The 16572-nt window shown below is 43.6% G+C and overlaps 3 protein-coding genes across 13 annotated transcripts; 1 reads left to right on the plus strand and 2 right to left on the minus strand.

The window, feature by feature from the left end:
- Positions 1-3594, minus strand: LOC120656643 (iron-phytosiderophore transporter yellow stripe 1). 2 transcript variants are annotated; one of them, XR_005667963.1, is made up of 8 exons: positions 3075-3594; positions 2813-2982; positions 2483-2580; positions 2229-2363; positions 1941-2130; positions 1437-1554; positions 345-1326; positions 1-266 (listed from the first exon to the last, which is right to left on the minus strand). XR_005667963.1 is itself a non-coding variant. In XM_039934803.1 (7 exons), exons 1-7 carry the CDS (start codon positions 3454-3456, stop codon positions 395-397), a joined length of 2025 nt encoding a protein of 674 aa, XP_039790737.1. In that variant the 5' UTR covers positions 3457-3593; the 3' UTR covers positions 97-394. The 2 variants fall into 2 exon arrangements, 1 of the variants encoding a protein (XP_039790737.1); XM_039934803.1 differs by having other exon boundaries at positions 97-1326; positions 3075-3593.
- Positions 3595-8011: 4417 nt separating this feature from the next.
- On the plus strand, positions 8012-13903 carry LOC120656644 (poly(U)-specific endoribonuclease-B-like). 10 transcript variants are annotated; one of them, XM_039934805.1, is made up of 7 exons: positions 8013-8473; positions 8566-8676; positions 8759-9050; positions 9844-10454; positions 10550-10621; positions 10695-10957; positions 12599-13903. In XM_039934805.1, the coding sequence occupies exons 1-6, from the start codon at positions 8333-8335 to the stop codon at positions 10929-10931; spliced, it is 1464 nt and encodes a 487-aa protein (XP_039790739.1). In that variant the 5' UTR covers positions 8013-8332; the 3' UTR covers positions 10932-10957; positions 12599-13903. The 10 variants fall into 10 exon arrangements, with proteins under 10 accessions (XP_039790745.1, XP_039790739.1, XP_039790741.1 ...); XM_039934809.1 differs by lacking the exon at positions 12599-13903 and having other exon boundaries at positions 8016-8473; positions 8771-8872; positions 8979-9050; positions 9834-10454; positions 10695-11215; XM_039934808.1 differs by lacking the exon at positions 12599-13903 and having other exon boundaries at positions 8017-8473; positions 8759-8872; positions 8979-9050; positions 9834-10454; positions 10695-11215.
- On the minus strand, positions 11523-14793 carry LOC120656646 (probable serine/threonine-protein kinase PBL19). Its single transcript, XM_039934815.1, has 4 exons — positions 13917-14793; positions 13191-13451; positions 12453-12575; positions 11523-12331 (listed from the first exon to the last, which is right to left on the minus strand). The coding sequence occupies exons 1-4, from the start codon at positions 14337-14339 to the stop codon at positions 11777-11779; spliced, it is 1362 nt and encodes a 453-aa protein (XP_039790749.1). The 5' UTR covers positions 14340-14793; the 3' UTR covers positions 11523-11776.
- Positions 14794-16572: the final 1779 nt, after the last annotated feature.

The following is a 16572-nucleotide window of genomic DNA, read 5'->3' on the forward strand; positions in this document are numbered from 1 at the left end:
GCAAGCAACTCACCTTCTGAAAGTCAACCGAGAGAAATGTACACTTGGTACACCAAGATTCGAGGCAAGCAGAGGCAGAATGCTAATGTGGCGAGCTATCAAAAGGAATACTAGCACGATGCCTTCTCAGCTTATGCACACAAACATGATTGCAAAAGTACAAGCGCACCGCGCACGCGCGCCCACACACCAGATCAATTAGCATGGAAGTGTTGGTTAGCCCTACTGCAACACATCACCTCTAGAAATCTTGAGTTCTGTAGCTTCTGTAAAACAACGAATAACTGTAATCAACGAGACTTGAGTTGAGAAATTTATTGCATCAATCACAAATCATCACTGACCCCTGGGCTGTATCTCCCATTCTCCATCCCTGGATCCCTGCCCAATTTCTCTAGCTTCCAGGTGTGAACTTCATGCAGATTGGTGGCTTGATCTTGGCAAGGGCAAGAAGGGAGGACGGGAACGTCCATATGCCGTCCCCACAGATCAAACCGGAGGCGACAGCAGGGGCCATGAACGCCGCTTCCTTCCTGTTTATCTTCTCCCAGACAAAGACGATCAAACTCCCGACGCACATGTCAATCGCGAAGCTCCCGCCCACAAGGAACGGCACCGCCATCGCAGTCGGGAGAGGCACCAGCCTCCCGTACCTGCGCGGCAGGACGTCCCTCGCAACACTAAGGATGAAGGCGAACGCGAAGAACCCAGCGGACAGCGTCAGGCAGTGCTTCGGCAGCGCGGAGAAGCCCTCCACGCCGAGGATCGCCATGTTCCGGTAGATGAGCCCGTAGGGGGCCTTCCAGTAGCCGTTCGGGTTCCCGATGTCGAACGCGTTGTAGAAGAGCAGGAACGTGAGCGGCGCGACGACGCAGCCCATGGCCGTCCCGACGAACTGCGCCGCGAGCAGGGACCGCGGCGAGGTCATGGTCAGGTGGCCCGTCTTGAAGTCGTGCATCAGGTCCGCGGAGGCCATCACCAGCTGCTTCACCAGCGTGCCGCCGGCGAGCCCGGCGATGACGCCGCCGTCCTTGCCGGCCCAGGCGGCGAAGATGAAGAGCGCGATCTTGCCGTAGTTGTAGGCCATGTTGATGTCCGTGAGCCCCGTCCCGTAGGAGTTGGCGAAGCCAAGAAGAGGAGCGAGGACGTAGGCCACGATAACGTAGTACCACTTGATCTGCCGGAACATGATCGGAATGGTGATCACCGCGATAACGCTGAGCCCTGCGTATCCCGAGTAAGCTGCCCAAGCGGGGAAAGGACCCTCGTTGAAGACCTCGTCGCGTTGCAGATCGTCGAGCGGGACCATCTCATCCCCATTCGCCACTGTTCGTTCGATCAAGATAACCAGCACGCAAGTCATTTTCCGAAGTGATGGTGAAATGGTGCGTGATTCAGGCTCCGTAATCGAGTTTCCAGCTTTCTTGTTTCCTCACCTCTGTTGCTAGCACGTTTCCGGGTTAGTCGCTCATGCAGGCTCCTAGCGGTGACACCAAGGACTTTGAAGAAGTGGTACAGACCGTCTCCCATGATCAGAGCTATGCAGAGGAAGGCCTGGAAATGCAAAAAATTGACATCTAGTTAGTGGCATATTACTACTATATGACTAGAACATTTTAGTGTCTATGTAAAAAGAAGCAATATGACATTGGTCTATCTGCTAATGGCTTATCCAACTTGTTTCAAGAGTACATAAAAAATACTCACACCACCATATCATGTGCCTTGGTGGACTACTAGTTGCACCCAACACACTAGCCATCTGGCCATAGGCCAACCTCCAAGTGCTTATAAAGCTAGACACTTGTATCCGTCCATATCTTTTTGGGTTCGAATATTTTTTCCACCCACATGGAAAATTGGGGAACATGATATGGCCTCCAAATATTCATTCAAAATGTAATAAACAAGCAGTAAAAAGAAGTTGAGAAGAGGGAGACCTTGTAACCATAAAGGCTTTTCATGCTGCTTTCTGGTACATTTGCAGGGTACCACTCCCCTTTCTGCTTGCTGATGAGTGGCCACAACATTCCCCATGACAAGATCGCACCAAGGAGGGTGGAGATGTTGACAAGGTGCGAGCAAATCATCCCCGCACCAACATATGTTAGGCTAAAATCAAAGAAGAATCTGACACCAGAAAAAAAATCGAGAATTAATTAGATAGTGTTACGTTCTGCAAAGCGTGGAGATATCTGACGAACATTTAGCAGAGTGTGTGTGCTTACGTTTGTTTCCAAGCCTTCAGACCAAATGTAGGGAACTGAACAAAACCGCAAACATCGCCACCTGTATAGAACCATTGGAAAAAACTCCATACGAAGCTGAGCCCGAAATACTTCAGAAACCCACGGACTTGCATCCTGTCATTTGGGAAGAAAACTAGTTCATTTGGATCGGTCACTCATCAAGGGATGATTGAGCCAACGGCAGCCTGAAGATGAACATAAGAGAAGAGAGGTGGGGGTGATGAAATCCATACTTTGCGTTCTTGTCTCCTTGCTTGCTGTGGAAACCGTTTATGAGAATAGCAGTTGCGGTTCCGCTCGGGTAGGTTAACTTGTAGTCGATGACTAAAACCTGAAGACGCCATGTAAAATTGAGTGACACTACTGATGAACAGAACTCACCCAAAAGCCCAAAAAAGAATTCTGTCAGATTTGTAAACATTGTAACTACCACTATAAAAATTGAGAACCTTGATCCATTAGTTCATTTCCACAGTTGTCTAAAGAAGGCTTTTCCACACGTTGGTCAAATCGCGATGGAGACGAATGGGGAATACAGAGAGGAATTGAGTGAGCATTGGCACCTTTCTGAGGGGGATCAAGCTCAGGAGGCCCGAGAAGCTGATTGCCGCCATGAATCCGGCCATCCAGCCGAACCCAGGGTCCTTGTAGCTCCCCGGCACGTTGGCCGGCGAGTTCCCGGCCAGCTCGTACGTCTTCTTGTCCAGGCCCAGCAGCGTGGAGCCGAACCCACCTGCAATCGCACGCTCGAGTCAGTCAGCGATGCACCCCGGTCGGAGAGGACGCGCCGCCGCAAGCTGAGCTGAGCTGAGCAGAGCAGCTGACCGCCGAACGCGATGGTGTAGCACGCGACGGCGCAGGTCTCGACGACGCAGTTCTCCTGGCGCGTGAAGGGGCGGTGCGCGACGCCGAGGCGCCGCAGCACGCGCGTCCACCCGCGGAGCGCGAGGAAGGCGATGAGCGCCGCGGAGACGTTCAGCGTGGGCACCAGCCCCGTGGTGAGCGCGATCTTCATGACGATCACCGTGTACATGAATCCGATCAGCAGCGCCGCCACCATGCCGCGGAGGGTCACCTGCTCGCGCCACGGCATCACCTGCTCCTTCTCGGCCGCCGCCGCCGCGGGGTCGGACTCCATGTCCTCGGGCGCCGGCTCGTGCTTCTCGATCTCGCCGCCGCCCCGCGCGCGGTCCACGACGCCGTCCATGGCGGCGCTGCTGCCTGCCTGCCTGCCTGCCTACCTCCTGGGCAGCGAAGCCACTAACCGAGTGAGGAGCAGAGGCTGTTGTCAATAGTAAGGGGGTTTTAGGCTTTTAGCCCCAATGCGAATTGCAGTATTGCAGTAAGCCAGTAACAGACGGTGAGGTTGCGATGCCAACAGTGACGGGGCTCATTATATAGAGAAGAAACCTTTGCTAAAATGTCAACTCCTTTGAGAAAATTATCCCGAAATCATTTTTCTTATGTCGAAGTAGTTTTTTTTACCTTTGATGAATGGTGCAAGCGAATGTTATCACTAGTCCAAACCCTGGAGTTTGTTCGTCGTCGCTTGCTAATAAGAAATTTTCAAGTCGTCGCAGAATTCGCTGTCGACGGAGTTGTTAGGGGAAGAGTGAAAGCAACATGAGCGAGTTGATCGATCAGTGGCAGCATTTTTCTCGCCGTCTTATACTCTTATCTGCATAATTCATCTGTGAGGAGAGACATTGACGGATCTGGATCGTGGCATATTTTGGACGTGGTGATGATGATATTTATCGGGGACGGAATAATGTCCAATTCCCGGTAGACGTAGACCAGCAAAGAGGTTTGCCTGCTTAGCCTTGCTGCAACTGGAAACCTGCTTCAGAATCAGCAACAAGGGACATCCTGATTTGATAAAAAACAAATATATATCACAGAATTGCAGAAAGTGAACCAGAGGCAGACGTGTTGCTTCTCTTGGTAAGGTGAATCTTATCAGATCATCTATCAAAGCACAGCTTGGGAAGTTGGTGCAGTTTTTTTTTTTTCAGGGATAAAATAGACTAGAGGAACGGGCCTACTTCATGCCGTTTTGCTACCAGGATCGCTGACTTTTGAATGCCAATGTTGCAACAAGCCAATCAGTGCTCTGCTCCTTTGACTTCGCCTCACTAACGATAAATTAAAGAAACAGTATCTTTCCGGCTTAAGCCATTGGAGGGAATTCATGTGCCACTGTTGCCACAGAAATACCGGCGAGGGAGCATACAAAATGGGAATAATTCACGATCAATTTGTATCATTGTTTGATGCTAGGGAAGTGGTCATGTCTCCATGTTCGGGCCACCTGCCAAGTCCAAGATTAGCGGCACTGTTTGTGTTGTCCTTGAGAAAGCTATAATCCTTCAGTTGACTTCCAGCAAAAAGAAAAAAGAAAAAAGAAAAAAAGAAGACGATTATTTTCTTTATGGAATCAGATCCTGAGGAAGGAAACATCGATATCGTTTTTTATTGGCCATAGTCTCATGTATTCAGAAGTAGAAAATTTAATAATAGACAACCAATATTTTCTTGTGCAAAATAGACAGCCCATATAATCTATCTATTATATTATTAAGGGAGTGTTAAAAGAAGCCACCACGTTCGCCGAGAGGGTCTAGAAATTTCCATGTTAATCTAAAAAAGAGAAGGATTTGCATCGTTGGATTTTATGAAGATCTAACGGTTCAAACTAACTCAAGAGTTCATATCAAATATGATTAATAAATAGCTAATTTCGTATTTAAAAAATTAAGGAAAATTAGGACATGATAAAGAGTCCATGCCGAATACGATTAGTAAATAGCTTAATTCAAAATTAAAAAAATTAAGAAAATATTATTAAGGGAGTGTTAAAAGAATCCACCACGTTCACTGAGAGGGTCTAGAAATTCCCACGTTAATCTAAAAAAGAAAATAATTTGCTTCGTTGGATTTTATGAAGATCTAACGGTTCAAACTAACTCAAGAGTTCATATCAAATACGATTAATAAATAGCTAATTTCGGATTTAAAAAATTAAAAAAATTAGGACATGATAAAGAGTCCATGCCGAATACGATTAGTAAATAGCTTAATTCGGAACTAAAAAATAAAGAAATTAGGGTTTAACCAAAGAGTTCAGGTTGAATATAATTACTAAATACACAAATTCGGAATTATAAATTTAAGAAAATTACATTAGCACTCAACAAAAAATAATATTAGCCGAATAGCTAAATTAAAATTAAAAATACAAAATTATATTATATTATATTATTAATGGAGTGTTAAAAGAAGCCATCATGTTTGTTGAGAGGCTCTAGAAATTTCTATGTTAATCTAAAAAAAGAAAGATTGGCACCGTTGAATTTTATCAAGATGATTCAAACTACTCAAAAGTCCATATCAAATACGATTAATAAATATATAATTTCGAATGTAAAAAATAAAAAAAAATAGGACATGACAAATAGTCCATGCCATGGATTATCGTCATAAATGTTGCATATTTCTGAACAAATTTAGTTATACAAACTAATCTGATGGTGGTCAATAAAGATTCATGATTCTGTGGGCATAGAAATAGTTCTATATAAGTAATAATTGCGGGGATAAAGAGTAAAGCACTGAAAGCTACAAATAATGACTATTATTAGCTCAATCTAAATAGATGCATGGGGAAAAATCAGGGATTTAGTTGTGTGAGGAATCAAATAGCATAAATAATTCTTAACATTATTATCCTTGCCTAATCTTCTATAAGTACATGAAAAATACTAGGCACCAAACACAAATGTGATCTATACCACTAAAGAAGTATAGAGAAAGAGAATAGAAAAGGATAAAGAAGCAGCAAGGTTGAATGGGTAAGGAAATTAGAAAAAGGAGAATAGAAAAGGAAGGCAGGCATAAATGTTGCATATTTCTGAACAACTTCAGTTATACAAACTAATCTGACGGTGGTCAACGAAGATTCACAATTCTATGGGCATACAAATAGTTCCATACAAGTAACAATCACTGGGATAAAGAGTAAAGCACCAAAATCTACAAATAAAATGGAAAAAATCAGGGACTTAGTCGTGTGAGGAATCAAATAGCATAAATAATTCTTAACATTATTATCCCCATCTAACATCTAATCTTCTATAAGTACATGAAAAAAAATATTAGGTATGGAACACAAATGTGATCTATACCTCTAAAGAAGTATAGAGAAAAGGATAAAGAAGCAGCAAGGTTGAATGGGTAAGGAAATTAGAAAAAAGAGAATAGAAAAAGAAAACTAAATTTATTGATTTAGTCAATAAATAATATCATTAGTCACTACTATGTTATTTCATATGAAGTTATGTTATTACGAAATCATATATAGATTATGAGAAAAATATTAAATTATAGCCATGGCATGTTGTACATTTGACATCTTCCATATATTCGTGAAAAAAATTGGAGAAACGCTTCTACCAATTTCAAAACGGTTCTATATCCATAAAAGAAGCTACTCCATCCAAAAAGCCACCACCGGAGTTATTTTAGCCACAGCTACAGGCCTGGAGCCCCGCTAAACCAAAGTTGATTGCCTACAGTACAAAACAAATGATTCAAACAAATGTATGTTGTTGCTACTGCTCCTCTTCGCTCAGAGAAGCACAATACTAAACAGGGAACTTCTCCATTAGATGCATCAGACGTGATACACACTAATCAATTTCAAATATATGGAGGAACAAAATGGAAGATAGAGAAATCAATAGAAATAGTTAGAGAAAATGGAAGATAAAGAAAAGAGTTAGAAACAACAACAAAGATATATATAGAACTATATATTACCGAGATGACAAAACTCTAAAGTAGGCCAATTATGCAGCCATATGGGCTAAAAACTAATAAATTGTGCAGTAACCAAAGTGTAAAAAATAATAGGTTTGATTAAATAAAAAATTTACAACATATATGCATTAATATAGCGCATATATATATAAGTTTTGCATAACATTTATTTACCAAAGTTAGCAGGAGGCCCCAACTTATTTTCTAACATAATCTTTTTTGTCTAATTCATGAATATTTTTATTTTTCTCCCATGATGAGTCAGATCTAGATCTGCTAGATGCTACTTAAGTGCTCTAACAACTACACTAGATATATTTTTGATAAATAATAATCAAAATATTACAAGATACAAATCGAACTCTAACATCTAAGTTACAGATTGTTGACAAACATAACTAACACATACATATAAATATATTTCATAACTACTTATAAAAACTTTATAGAAATACAAATATGTACAGTAGGCAGCCGTATTCATGGTAACCCAAAATTAAATTGAATCCTCAAATTTAGATTTTCCAGGTTAAAGTACTAAAATATACAACTATAATATAGAACAAAACAACATAAAATTTAATGATTGATATGAACTCCTATGTATAGAATGCTGCAGGTAGTATTTTTTTTTAGAGCAATGCAGCAGGTAGTATTAAAAAAGAGTAAACGAGAGGTAAATAAATTATGAAATACGTCTCTGCTGCCAATTTAATTTTTTTTAAAATTAAATAAAAAACTAGCTATCCGCGCTATTAGCGCGGGCCACCTTGCTAGTTTTTTATATTTGAGATCAGACAGCTCACATAATTATTTATAATCGTCTTGCGCGATGCATATTGGAAAAGCTCAGAAGAACTGAGGTCATCCAGCCAATAAAGCAGTGGGAACATAACAGCCCAATCGGAATATCCAGCGACCAGCCTAATATGACTGGGGCCCAAAACACACGTGACCTCAAGTGCGCAGGCCCACGGTGGCGGTTGACCAGGAGACCGCCCTGGTGTTCGCGCCTTCGGCTTGCTTCTCCTTCTCAATCTCACATCTCAGGCCAATCGCCCCCACCGACCAACTCGAATTGTCAACTCAACTCCGAATCCCGCACGCCACCACATGGATCCACCGCCCGCCGGCCGACCGCTCCCCGGGTCGCAGATCCCGAGCAACCATCGGATCTCCCGTCGGCCGCGTCATTTCCCGTTTAAATCCGCGGGGCCAACCGAGGAAGAACGGGGAGGAGCAGAACCAGACTCAGACTCGGCGCCATGGAAGGACTCGTCAAGGGACTGGAGGGTGTCGCGCTAGGCGACGCGGTGGAGGGGGCTGAGTCGAGGAGGGACCGGCGTGCGGGTGCGGCTCCGGTGGATTGGGACCGGGAGGGTCCGGCACGATCGACGTGGGCCGAGGTGCTCGTCACCTGTTCGATACTACGCCGGAGTGCAGGAATGTGAGGTTTAGAGAGTGGGTCTCAGCGGACTAAAGGGTGTTTGCTCTGCAGGTTGCCTCCGAGGAGAAACGGGGGGCTCAAGAGCGGGGGTGGGAGAGCGTGGAGCATGACAGGAAGCAGCAGCAGCAGCATATTCCCGCACCCACTCAGTGGCACAACCAGGTACAGGGATTTGGGACTTCTTATTTCTCGCAACCTTGTTTATGAATCCATTGTCTATCTGATTGCATTGTATGTAGCCCAGTCATTACTGCAGGATGAGGGAGGTGAAATGATGGGTGGGGGATCAGATGGCGCCACTGGCATTGGCCACAGTGGGCAGCGACTACAGACTTCGCAGTGCGGAACAGAGCGACAGGTTCATATATGCTCTGTTTCTGCTCTCATGGTTATTTTCGCTCACTATCACTTGGCCCGTATTATTGTCATGAATTTAGTAATGGCTCCATGGTTTGAGATGTTAGGATGCACAAGAGCGAAACTGTGGAGGTTGGGTGACCGTGGGAGAAAGGAAGAATCACAAAAGATCACATCAGGTTAGCCTTCAATTTTTGTGAAGAACAGCTTCATGCCATTGGCAGTTCCTTTCTCTCTTTTTTTTTCTCCTCCAAACATAAAATTACTGTAACTAATTGTTCGTAAGTATATACTATATTTGAAAATTTGCATCTAAGTAGTATAATTTTTCCTATTTTTCTATATTGGTTTTTTGTTGGTACAGCTTATCACATGCTGTTTGATTTTAGTAAAGTACATATCGTATGTGCTCATAACATCCTCAGACCAATGCTACAGAGTTTTTCCTTCAATCTCATATACCTTTTCGTATAGAATATGTGTGGTTCTCTATGCAGTCAAACATTATTACTTTGATTGACTACCAGTATCTCTATGAAGAATTATATCCACATGAAAAAATTATAGTTAACTTATCCAAAGAAATACTAACACAATAATAAAATTCAATTTTTATTTTTAGGCAATAGCAACTGCTAATCAAATTTGTATTTTGTAATCTGTTGTCAATGCGTGAAACGCCACTCATTTGTAACCGGATGGATTAGTGTTTTAAATATTTACGTTTCAACCACATGTATGTATTTTCATTCTGAAGTTCTCATAATAGTGGTATAGCAGGAACTGAAAGTTGCATCCTATATGAGAGTCTAATTATTATAGTTTTATTAAATTCTCACAGATATATTACAACATGGCCTGAAACTTGCATCCTGTGTTGAGAAATCTCAGTATGTGGTGGTTATAGTAATAGTTTCTAAACATTATTATCTTTTGTTAACTCTGAACTATTAACTGTGAAGCACTCTGAAGAATGGAAGAGATATAAAAGACTACCATCCGAACAAGAATATTCTGAGGATGTCAGTCATATCCACCATGGCCTAAATGTTGAGCCCACCAGGGAAGAACTCGACCATTTATCAAAAACGTGCGCTCGGCTATGGGAACTTGATCTAAACCGCCTCACTCCTGGCAAGGACTACACAATAGAGTGTGGTGAAGGGAAGAAGGTTTATCATAAGGGTGATAAGGCATCTGAAAATCTGTTCAGCTGGCTGGAAGACAGTGTACTGAGGAGGCCTACATACTCCCGTTTCTGTGCACTTCTTGACAACTACAACCCCCACCAAGGATACAAAGAACCAGTCACCCAGCAGGACAAGCATGAAGAAGCTGCTTTTATCGAGGAGATTTCTAGGAGTGCTCCCATCAAGTACTTGCACCGGTATTTGGTGATGAAGGAAGCTATGTCTCAGGACTATGAGGACTTCAAGAAAGTGCTAACATCCCCGTGGTTTGATTTGTGTGGAAGAGGGGGCTGCTCTAGTAGCTCTTCTGCCTTTGAACATGTGTTTGTGGGAGAGATCAAGGGGCAGAAGCAAGCTGAGAATGAAGTGTCAGGCTTTCACAACTGGATTCAGGCAAGTCCTTGACTTCTCTTAGTGCTGCAGCATCATAATTTTGTTTGTTTCCATATTTGAAAGTGATTATGATGGTCTTGTTGACTAATATGTAGTTTTACCTTGAAGAATCCAATGGTAATGTTGACTACAAAGGGTACATATTCCCAAGGAGGCGTGGGGAGCTGGTGAGTATCATCCGAACATATTTGTGGTATGCATATATTATAAAGGAGCTAAACTTTTTAGTTTATTCTGCAGCCAGACTCTGAAACACAGCTGCTCACCATTCAATTTGACTGGCGTGGTGTGTTAAAATCTGTGTCCAGCACATTGATTGGTGTCAGTCCCGAGTTTGAAATTGCACTCTACACTCTCTGCTTCTTTGCTGGAGGGGGAGATAATCATGTAGATATTGGCCCATATTCGGTGAATATCAAGTGTTACAGGTTGGGGGATAATAAGATTGGTTCAGCTTTCCCAATTGCAGCAAACTGATTGTTCTGGTGGCCATGTACGGAAAGGTCAGTTAGGTTTCAAGTCTGTTTCTATCAGCAAAAATAAATTGTATTGTATTGCCCAAGAATTTGTGGATTTATTACAACCACATCATGCAGTATAGTGCTTGCAAGGTCACTAGAGACCAAATAATATTGCTCACTCCATAGCAGCTCAAGCTAGAAACTGGAATCACTCTGTAACTTGGCCTTTATCTTGTTCAAATGTTACCCATTCCAACAGCTGCCCATTAATTTTCGGCAGTGCATTTTCCTTTTTTGGCACAAGGTTTTACCAGAGCAACACATTTTTCCTTTGTTTTTATTTACATGTCGTATTATGTTTGTTCTAAGTCAAACTTGGCTAACTTTGACCAAATTTATAGAAAAATAATAAACATTTACAATATCAAATTTGTTTAATTGAATCCACCATAAGATTGATATACCTAAAATAGAGGGACTTAAAAGTAAAGTTAGCGACTATAGAATTTTTAGTCAGTAACAAGAAGTGAAGTCGAGTATGAACAGGAACAATTTGGCAACTTTATCACTACACCTACTTTATCACTACAAAAAGTGAAGTCGAGTATGAACAGGAACAAAAAGTGAAGTCGAGTATGAACAGAAACAGGAACAAAAAGTTGCAGTCAAACATAGAGAATCCCTAAGGGGAAGAAAGCTTTACAATAGAAAACCTATAGAAAGTACTGATCGGAAGAAAAAAAAAAGAATGTTTGATCATCTAATAGATGTACACTGACAAAGGGAAAACGTCACCAACGAGCCTATCTTCATAACCACATAAGAAAGTACAGAGTCAAAAGAAAAGATCACAACTGAAGATTATGTAGTAGTTGGAGGAGCGGCGGCCCTCATGAGCATGAATCTCGCCTTCGCAATGCTGTTTGCATTCTCACCTAGGGCAGCCAGATGAAGCATCCGCCGCCTTGCTGATGCCACGGCAACATCCTCTGTTGTTGGTTTCCCCGATACCTCATCAGGTGGTGAAGTCTCACCTGAAGCCCCTGCATCGCCATCTAACTCCTTGTGCTGCATTGCTTGCTTCAGGCTCTTGACCACTTCTCTCATTGTTGGACGGTCCCTTCTGTGCTTTGCAAGACAACTATTGGCCAACTTGGCGACTTTTCTAGCGCCCTGCTTAGAGTAATGGCCTTCAAGCCTTGTATCTATAATCTTGCTGAACTGCTTACTTTCGACAGGATACTGCCTCACCCATTCAAGAAGTTTCTGCTCATTCTTAGGACGATTCCTCTCCATTGAGCGCCGTCCAGTGAGGATCTCATATAGAACTACCCCAAAGCTCCAAACGTCACTCTTTGTAGTGAGATGGCCGGTCTCAATATAATCTGGAGCTGCATAGCCCAACGTCCCCATAACCTGATTGCGAATTGTTTTCAATGAGATATAGAATCAAAGTTCAATGGGGAAAATTCTGTAAGATGGACATGCATGAGGGAAGTTAAATCATCTTGATCTATGGAGTAAAATCAACACGTACCGCTGTCGAGACGTGAGTATGATCAGCAGATGGCCCTTCCCTTGCCAATCCGAAATCTGAAAGTTTTCCTCTGAACTCCTCATCAAGCAGGACATTGGAAGCTTTGAAGTCACGATATATGACCTGCAATTTTTCTTGATTTTCAGTGCCCAAACACAAGACATCTCATTCTTTTTCCAGCAATGGAATTGAATCATACAGACAAATCAGTACACATGGGAAGATGCACACTCCTTGTGAACACATCTGTGAGTAAGAAATGGTATTTACAACACACATTGTTCCTCCTAACCATTGTCCATTCAACCAACATGATCACTCATCCAAGAATACGGACAACAACATAGTCCTAGGTTTCAGAATATGAAAAACAGATAGCTGCACAGATATTTCAGTTTTCAAGAGTAATTGGAGAAACAAAGACTGAGTAATGTTTTCAGACCTGATTGATGCTAGATATATTGTAAATCTTCAGTGATTCAGTTCGGATTACCTCAATCAGCATGTTCAGAAATGATTCAGTATGGATTACAACACTTCAGCATTTTGGATAGGATATGATACTACAAGAAATTGAGCATATAAAACTTGCTGTGACTTGCAAATCAATTATTAGTTCATTTTATACTACAACATGGTTTCCTGTGACCCAATCCAACACTCTTATAGAAATATTGTTTGGTATGGTTCACAAAATAACTGTATTTATTTGTGGAGTGCCAACTGTCAAGCTGATACCTGAACTTCCAATCCCTCGTGGAGGTACATCAGTCCCTCAGCTGCATCGAGTGCTATTTCCAACCTGATGTCCCAAGGGAGGACAGGGTATGCTTTATTGAACAGATGATCGTCCAAGGTCTTGTTCGCCATGAACTCATAGACCAGCAGCCTCTGAGGGCCTCTTTCACTTTGCGCGGCGCAGTACCCGATGAGCTTGACGAGATTTGGGTGCTCAACAACCCCCAGAAAATGAACTTCTGCCAACCATTGCTTGTGGCCCTGATCAAGTTAGGAGGAGGAAACAAAATAATTTACTCAAATGCTGAAACTCTGAAACAATCCTAGCAATGCACAAGTCAATCCACTGATGTAAATTAGTCGTTTGGAGAACATGTGACTACTTGCTTCGTTACAGAGTGCAGATGATTATGCAAAATGGAAAATGATTTTGAAGTTCTGAAATGAAATACTACATTACTATGCTTATCATACATGTTAGTATGCTGTTTTAGTGGATAGCATGGCACCGTAAGGCTTGCAGCCATTAGTGAAATAGTGTAAACTACAGAATCATTTAACCTGTGTTTCGATTCAGGAACCAGAAACAGAGTCTCACTTGTAATTCTAGGTAACCACAGTATCACAGAGAGATTTATGCAAATGGCAAGCACCAAGCATTAGACTGTAAATTAAATGCTGATGATTGATAGATTCATGATGAGCCAAGAAAACACAGATGGGCACCTGATGGCCTTTGGGATTGAGCTTCTTGATGGCGACCACCATGCCACCCGCAGGCCCGCCAGGGAGCCGGATGACGCCCTTGTAGACGCTCCCGAAGCCGCCCTCGCCGAGCTTCAGCAACCGGCTGAAGTCGCTGGTGGCGGCCCGGAGCTCCCGGAACCTGAACTCGAGGAGGCTGTTGGCGCCCCTCTCCTCGTACAGCTCCGGGATGCTCCGCGCCGACGAGACCGACACCGAGCCCGACGACTTGCTCGTGCCGACGGCTGACGACGCCGTGGAGAAGGACAAGTTGGAGCGCGCTCCCGTGGAGGGGAACGAGGCGGGCGCCGGGGACGCCGGCGCCGCGGGCCGCTCCCGCCTCTTCCCGCCCTTGCCCTTCTTGACCTCGCTGCTTAAGCAGCAGCGGAAGCGGAAGCAGGCCATCGCTTGGAGCAAAAGGAGGCGGCGGGGCTCAGCTCACGGTGACTTCTCGCCTCGTCTTCCCCATCGCCTCGACAGAGCTCAAAATCGAGACGGGAACAAGCAAAGCAACACAAACTCCTGAAATCAAAGCCGATCAGAGGCAAACAAGCTTTTGAGACACAAAGCTTTCCCGGTTCACGGCCTGACGGCGCAGCGAGTGAAGAACTGCGTCTGCGTCGGGTGTCAGCACGAGGCCGGGGAAGAAGACGTCAAAAGATTGGTGCAGAATTGTTTGACGCCAGCTAGTCCAAGATGAACAGGATTCAGGAAGCTGCGAAACACAGAGGAATTCACCCACGCTTCTTTGTTGTCCAAGGCGGCTAGGCACAAGCAGCAATGAAGCCGAGAGGGACGGAGGTGGTTGGAACTTGGAAGTATCGATCACGCGCGTAGGCTTGTGCCGAAAATGATAAAGAAAACCGACGAGTCAAACCGAAGGTACTCTGAGAGCGACGGCAGGTAGAGGTGATTCGTGGGGATGCAACTGCAAACCTTTTGATCTCTTCTATAGTCAACGTAGTAAACGGTCGTCTTGTCTTATCCAATCTCAGTATCAGTTACAGAAGTGTTTCTGCAAGGTTATCAAATTGCTCAGTTATTACTCCCAACTCTGGTGTGTTCTGTGTTCAACTACGAACTGTGCCTGTCCTGTGGGCACGCTGCGCAAACTCAAGCTGATCCGGTTGATTGCCATTTCGGTCGCCGTATTCACCAGGCACTTCCGGCGGCCGGAAGTCCCGGGCCCCCCGTTCTTTTTTAGTGCTTTCCTTTCTTGTAAATAATGAACGACTCACCTAGTGAATTTCTGCTGAGTACTTTTAACCAATCTCAATAAAGTGTCATGAGCATTAAATTTGCTAATATATGATAAAAAAGAGAGAAGAGAAAGTATCATGGGATATGAGAGAAGTATCTATCATCATGATGCTTCTCTAGATTGGTTAGTCTCGAGGGTTGTGCGGTGATATTCCCCACTGAGACTGGCCTTAGAGCAAGGCTTATGGTGCATCCGGCAGCTGGCTGAATGAAAACCAACGTGGAGAGTATTTAATGCAGTAGTGGGCAGCAGAAACGCAGCAGTAGCCCAGCGAATAGAAGTTGCACGCGTTTGCATCCGCCCGCTTCAGCCGGCGTTTGGTGAGCCACCCGCTCCAAACTCTCTCTTTTTTTCTCTCTCCGCCAACAGTAATTTTTCTTATGTGGCTGTGCTCCCTGCCAGCTTTGCTGCCCACTATAATACTTCTCCTACGGGAGAGAAGTTGTAGATGTCTGGGAAGAGGCAAGCTGCAATAACACAACCAATCATCATCCCTGTAAAAGCATTCAATGGGTAAGATCTTTTTTATTTAAGCAACCGGCAGAAGTTTTTCTTCGCATGTATTTATTGAGAAGGAAAACGGTGAGAAATTTGAGTATTTTGCAAATAAATTTCACAAAATAGTATGAAACCACTCTTCAATATTTGAGCCCTCTTGACTCACAGCTCGCTCATTTTGGCACTTTACATGTTGAGGTTTCGTAATACATGTACTCTCTCCTTCCAGATTTATAAGTCATAGTATAATATGACACGGTCTTCTAAATAACATTTTGGTCATTCATTTATCATGTATTATATCACTTATGGTATAAATTTATAATCATAGTAAAATATATTTGAATACGAATGTAATCATATAAAGTTTGCATTATAAAAATAAAAAATAATAGTCAAATTATTAGTCAAAAAATGTAAGTTTTAAATCTTGGTAGGAGCCGGTGCATCTTTTCCATCATCAGAGAACCTGCATGCTCTCCTCCGTCCTGCTGCTCCCTAGCGGCTCGATCAAGGCGCGGCACCGGCGACCTTTTGACCCACATGGCCAGGCCAGATCAGTCTCCGTCGTCTTGTCGACCTGCCTAGCTGGTGTGGTGACCGAAGGCACATCCTGTCTGACACGACAATCTGAGATCATGGCCCCACCGTCTTGGCCTGCACCCCATGGTCATTTAACACCAATCGACGCCTCATCTTCTATATATGGTCCGGGACACGAGCGATCGAGTTTCGGTCTTGGACTAGTAGCACTGGCACGTCTGCGTCATCATAGGAATCACAAGCAGAAAACGCATTTGCATTTGCAAATTGCGAGGGCACGAGATGATACCGGGGCAGCAACGAGATGTTTCTGAATATAATCGTCATCCCACTTTA

The sequence above is a fragment of the Panicum virgatum genome, chromosome 1N (genome assembly GCF_016808335.1).
Source record: "Panicum virgatum strain AP13 chromosome 1N, P.virgatum_v5, whole genome shotgun sequence".
Classification (NCBI taxonomy): domain Eukaryota; kingdom Viridiplantae; phylum Streptophyta; class Magnoliopsida; order Poales; family Poaceae; genus Panicum; species Panicum virgatum.

What these genes read in the sequence shown, in the direction of transcription:
- LOC120656643 (XM_039934803.1), bottom strand. Translation starts at nt 3,456, where the DNA reads ATGGACGGCGTCGTGGACCGCGCGCGGGGCGGCGGCGAGATCGAGAAG. An exon ending in CTGAAGGCTTGGAAACAAAC is followed by an intron (nt 2,131 to 2,228) that starts GTAAGCACACAC and finishes TTCTGGTGTCAG; the next exon opens with ATTCTTCTTTGATTTTAGCC. An exon ending in GAAACGTGCTAGCAACAGAG is followed by an intron (nt 1,327 to 1,436) that starts GTGAGGAAACAA and finishes TCGAACGAACAG; the next exon opens with TGGCGAATGGGGATGAGATG.
- LOC120656644 (XM_039934805.1), top strand. Translation starts at nt 8,333, where the DNA reads ATGGAAGGACTCGTCAAGGGACTGGAGGGTGTCGCGCTAGGCGACGCG. An exon ending in CCACTCAGTGGCACAACCAG is followed by an intron (nt 8,677 to 8,758) that starts GTACAGGGATTT and finishes TATGTAGCCCAG; the next exon opens with TCATTACTGCAGGATGAGGG. An exon ending in ATCACAAAAGATCACATCAG is followed by an intron (nt 9,051 to 9,843) that starts GTTAGCCTTCAA and finishes AGCACTCTGAAG; the next exon opens with AATGGAAGAGATATAAAAGA.
- LOC120656646 (XM_039934815.1), bottom strand. Translation starts at nt 14,339, where the DNA reads ATGGCCTGCTTCCGCTTCCGCTGCTGCTTAAGCAGCGAGGTCAAGAAG. An exon ending in TCAATCCCAAAGGCCATCAG is followed by an intron (nt 13,452 to 13,916) that starts GTGCCCATCTGT and finishes TAACTTGATCAG; the next exon opens with GGCCACAAGCAATGGTTGGC. An exon ending in ACGAGGGATTGGAAGTTCAG is followed by an intron (nt 12,576 to 13,190) that starts GTATCAGCTTGA and finishes GAAAAATTGCAG; the next exon opens with GTCATATATCGTGACTTCAA.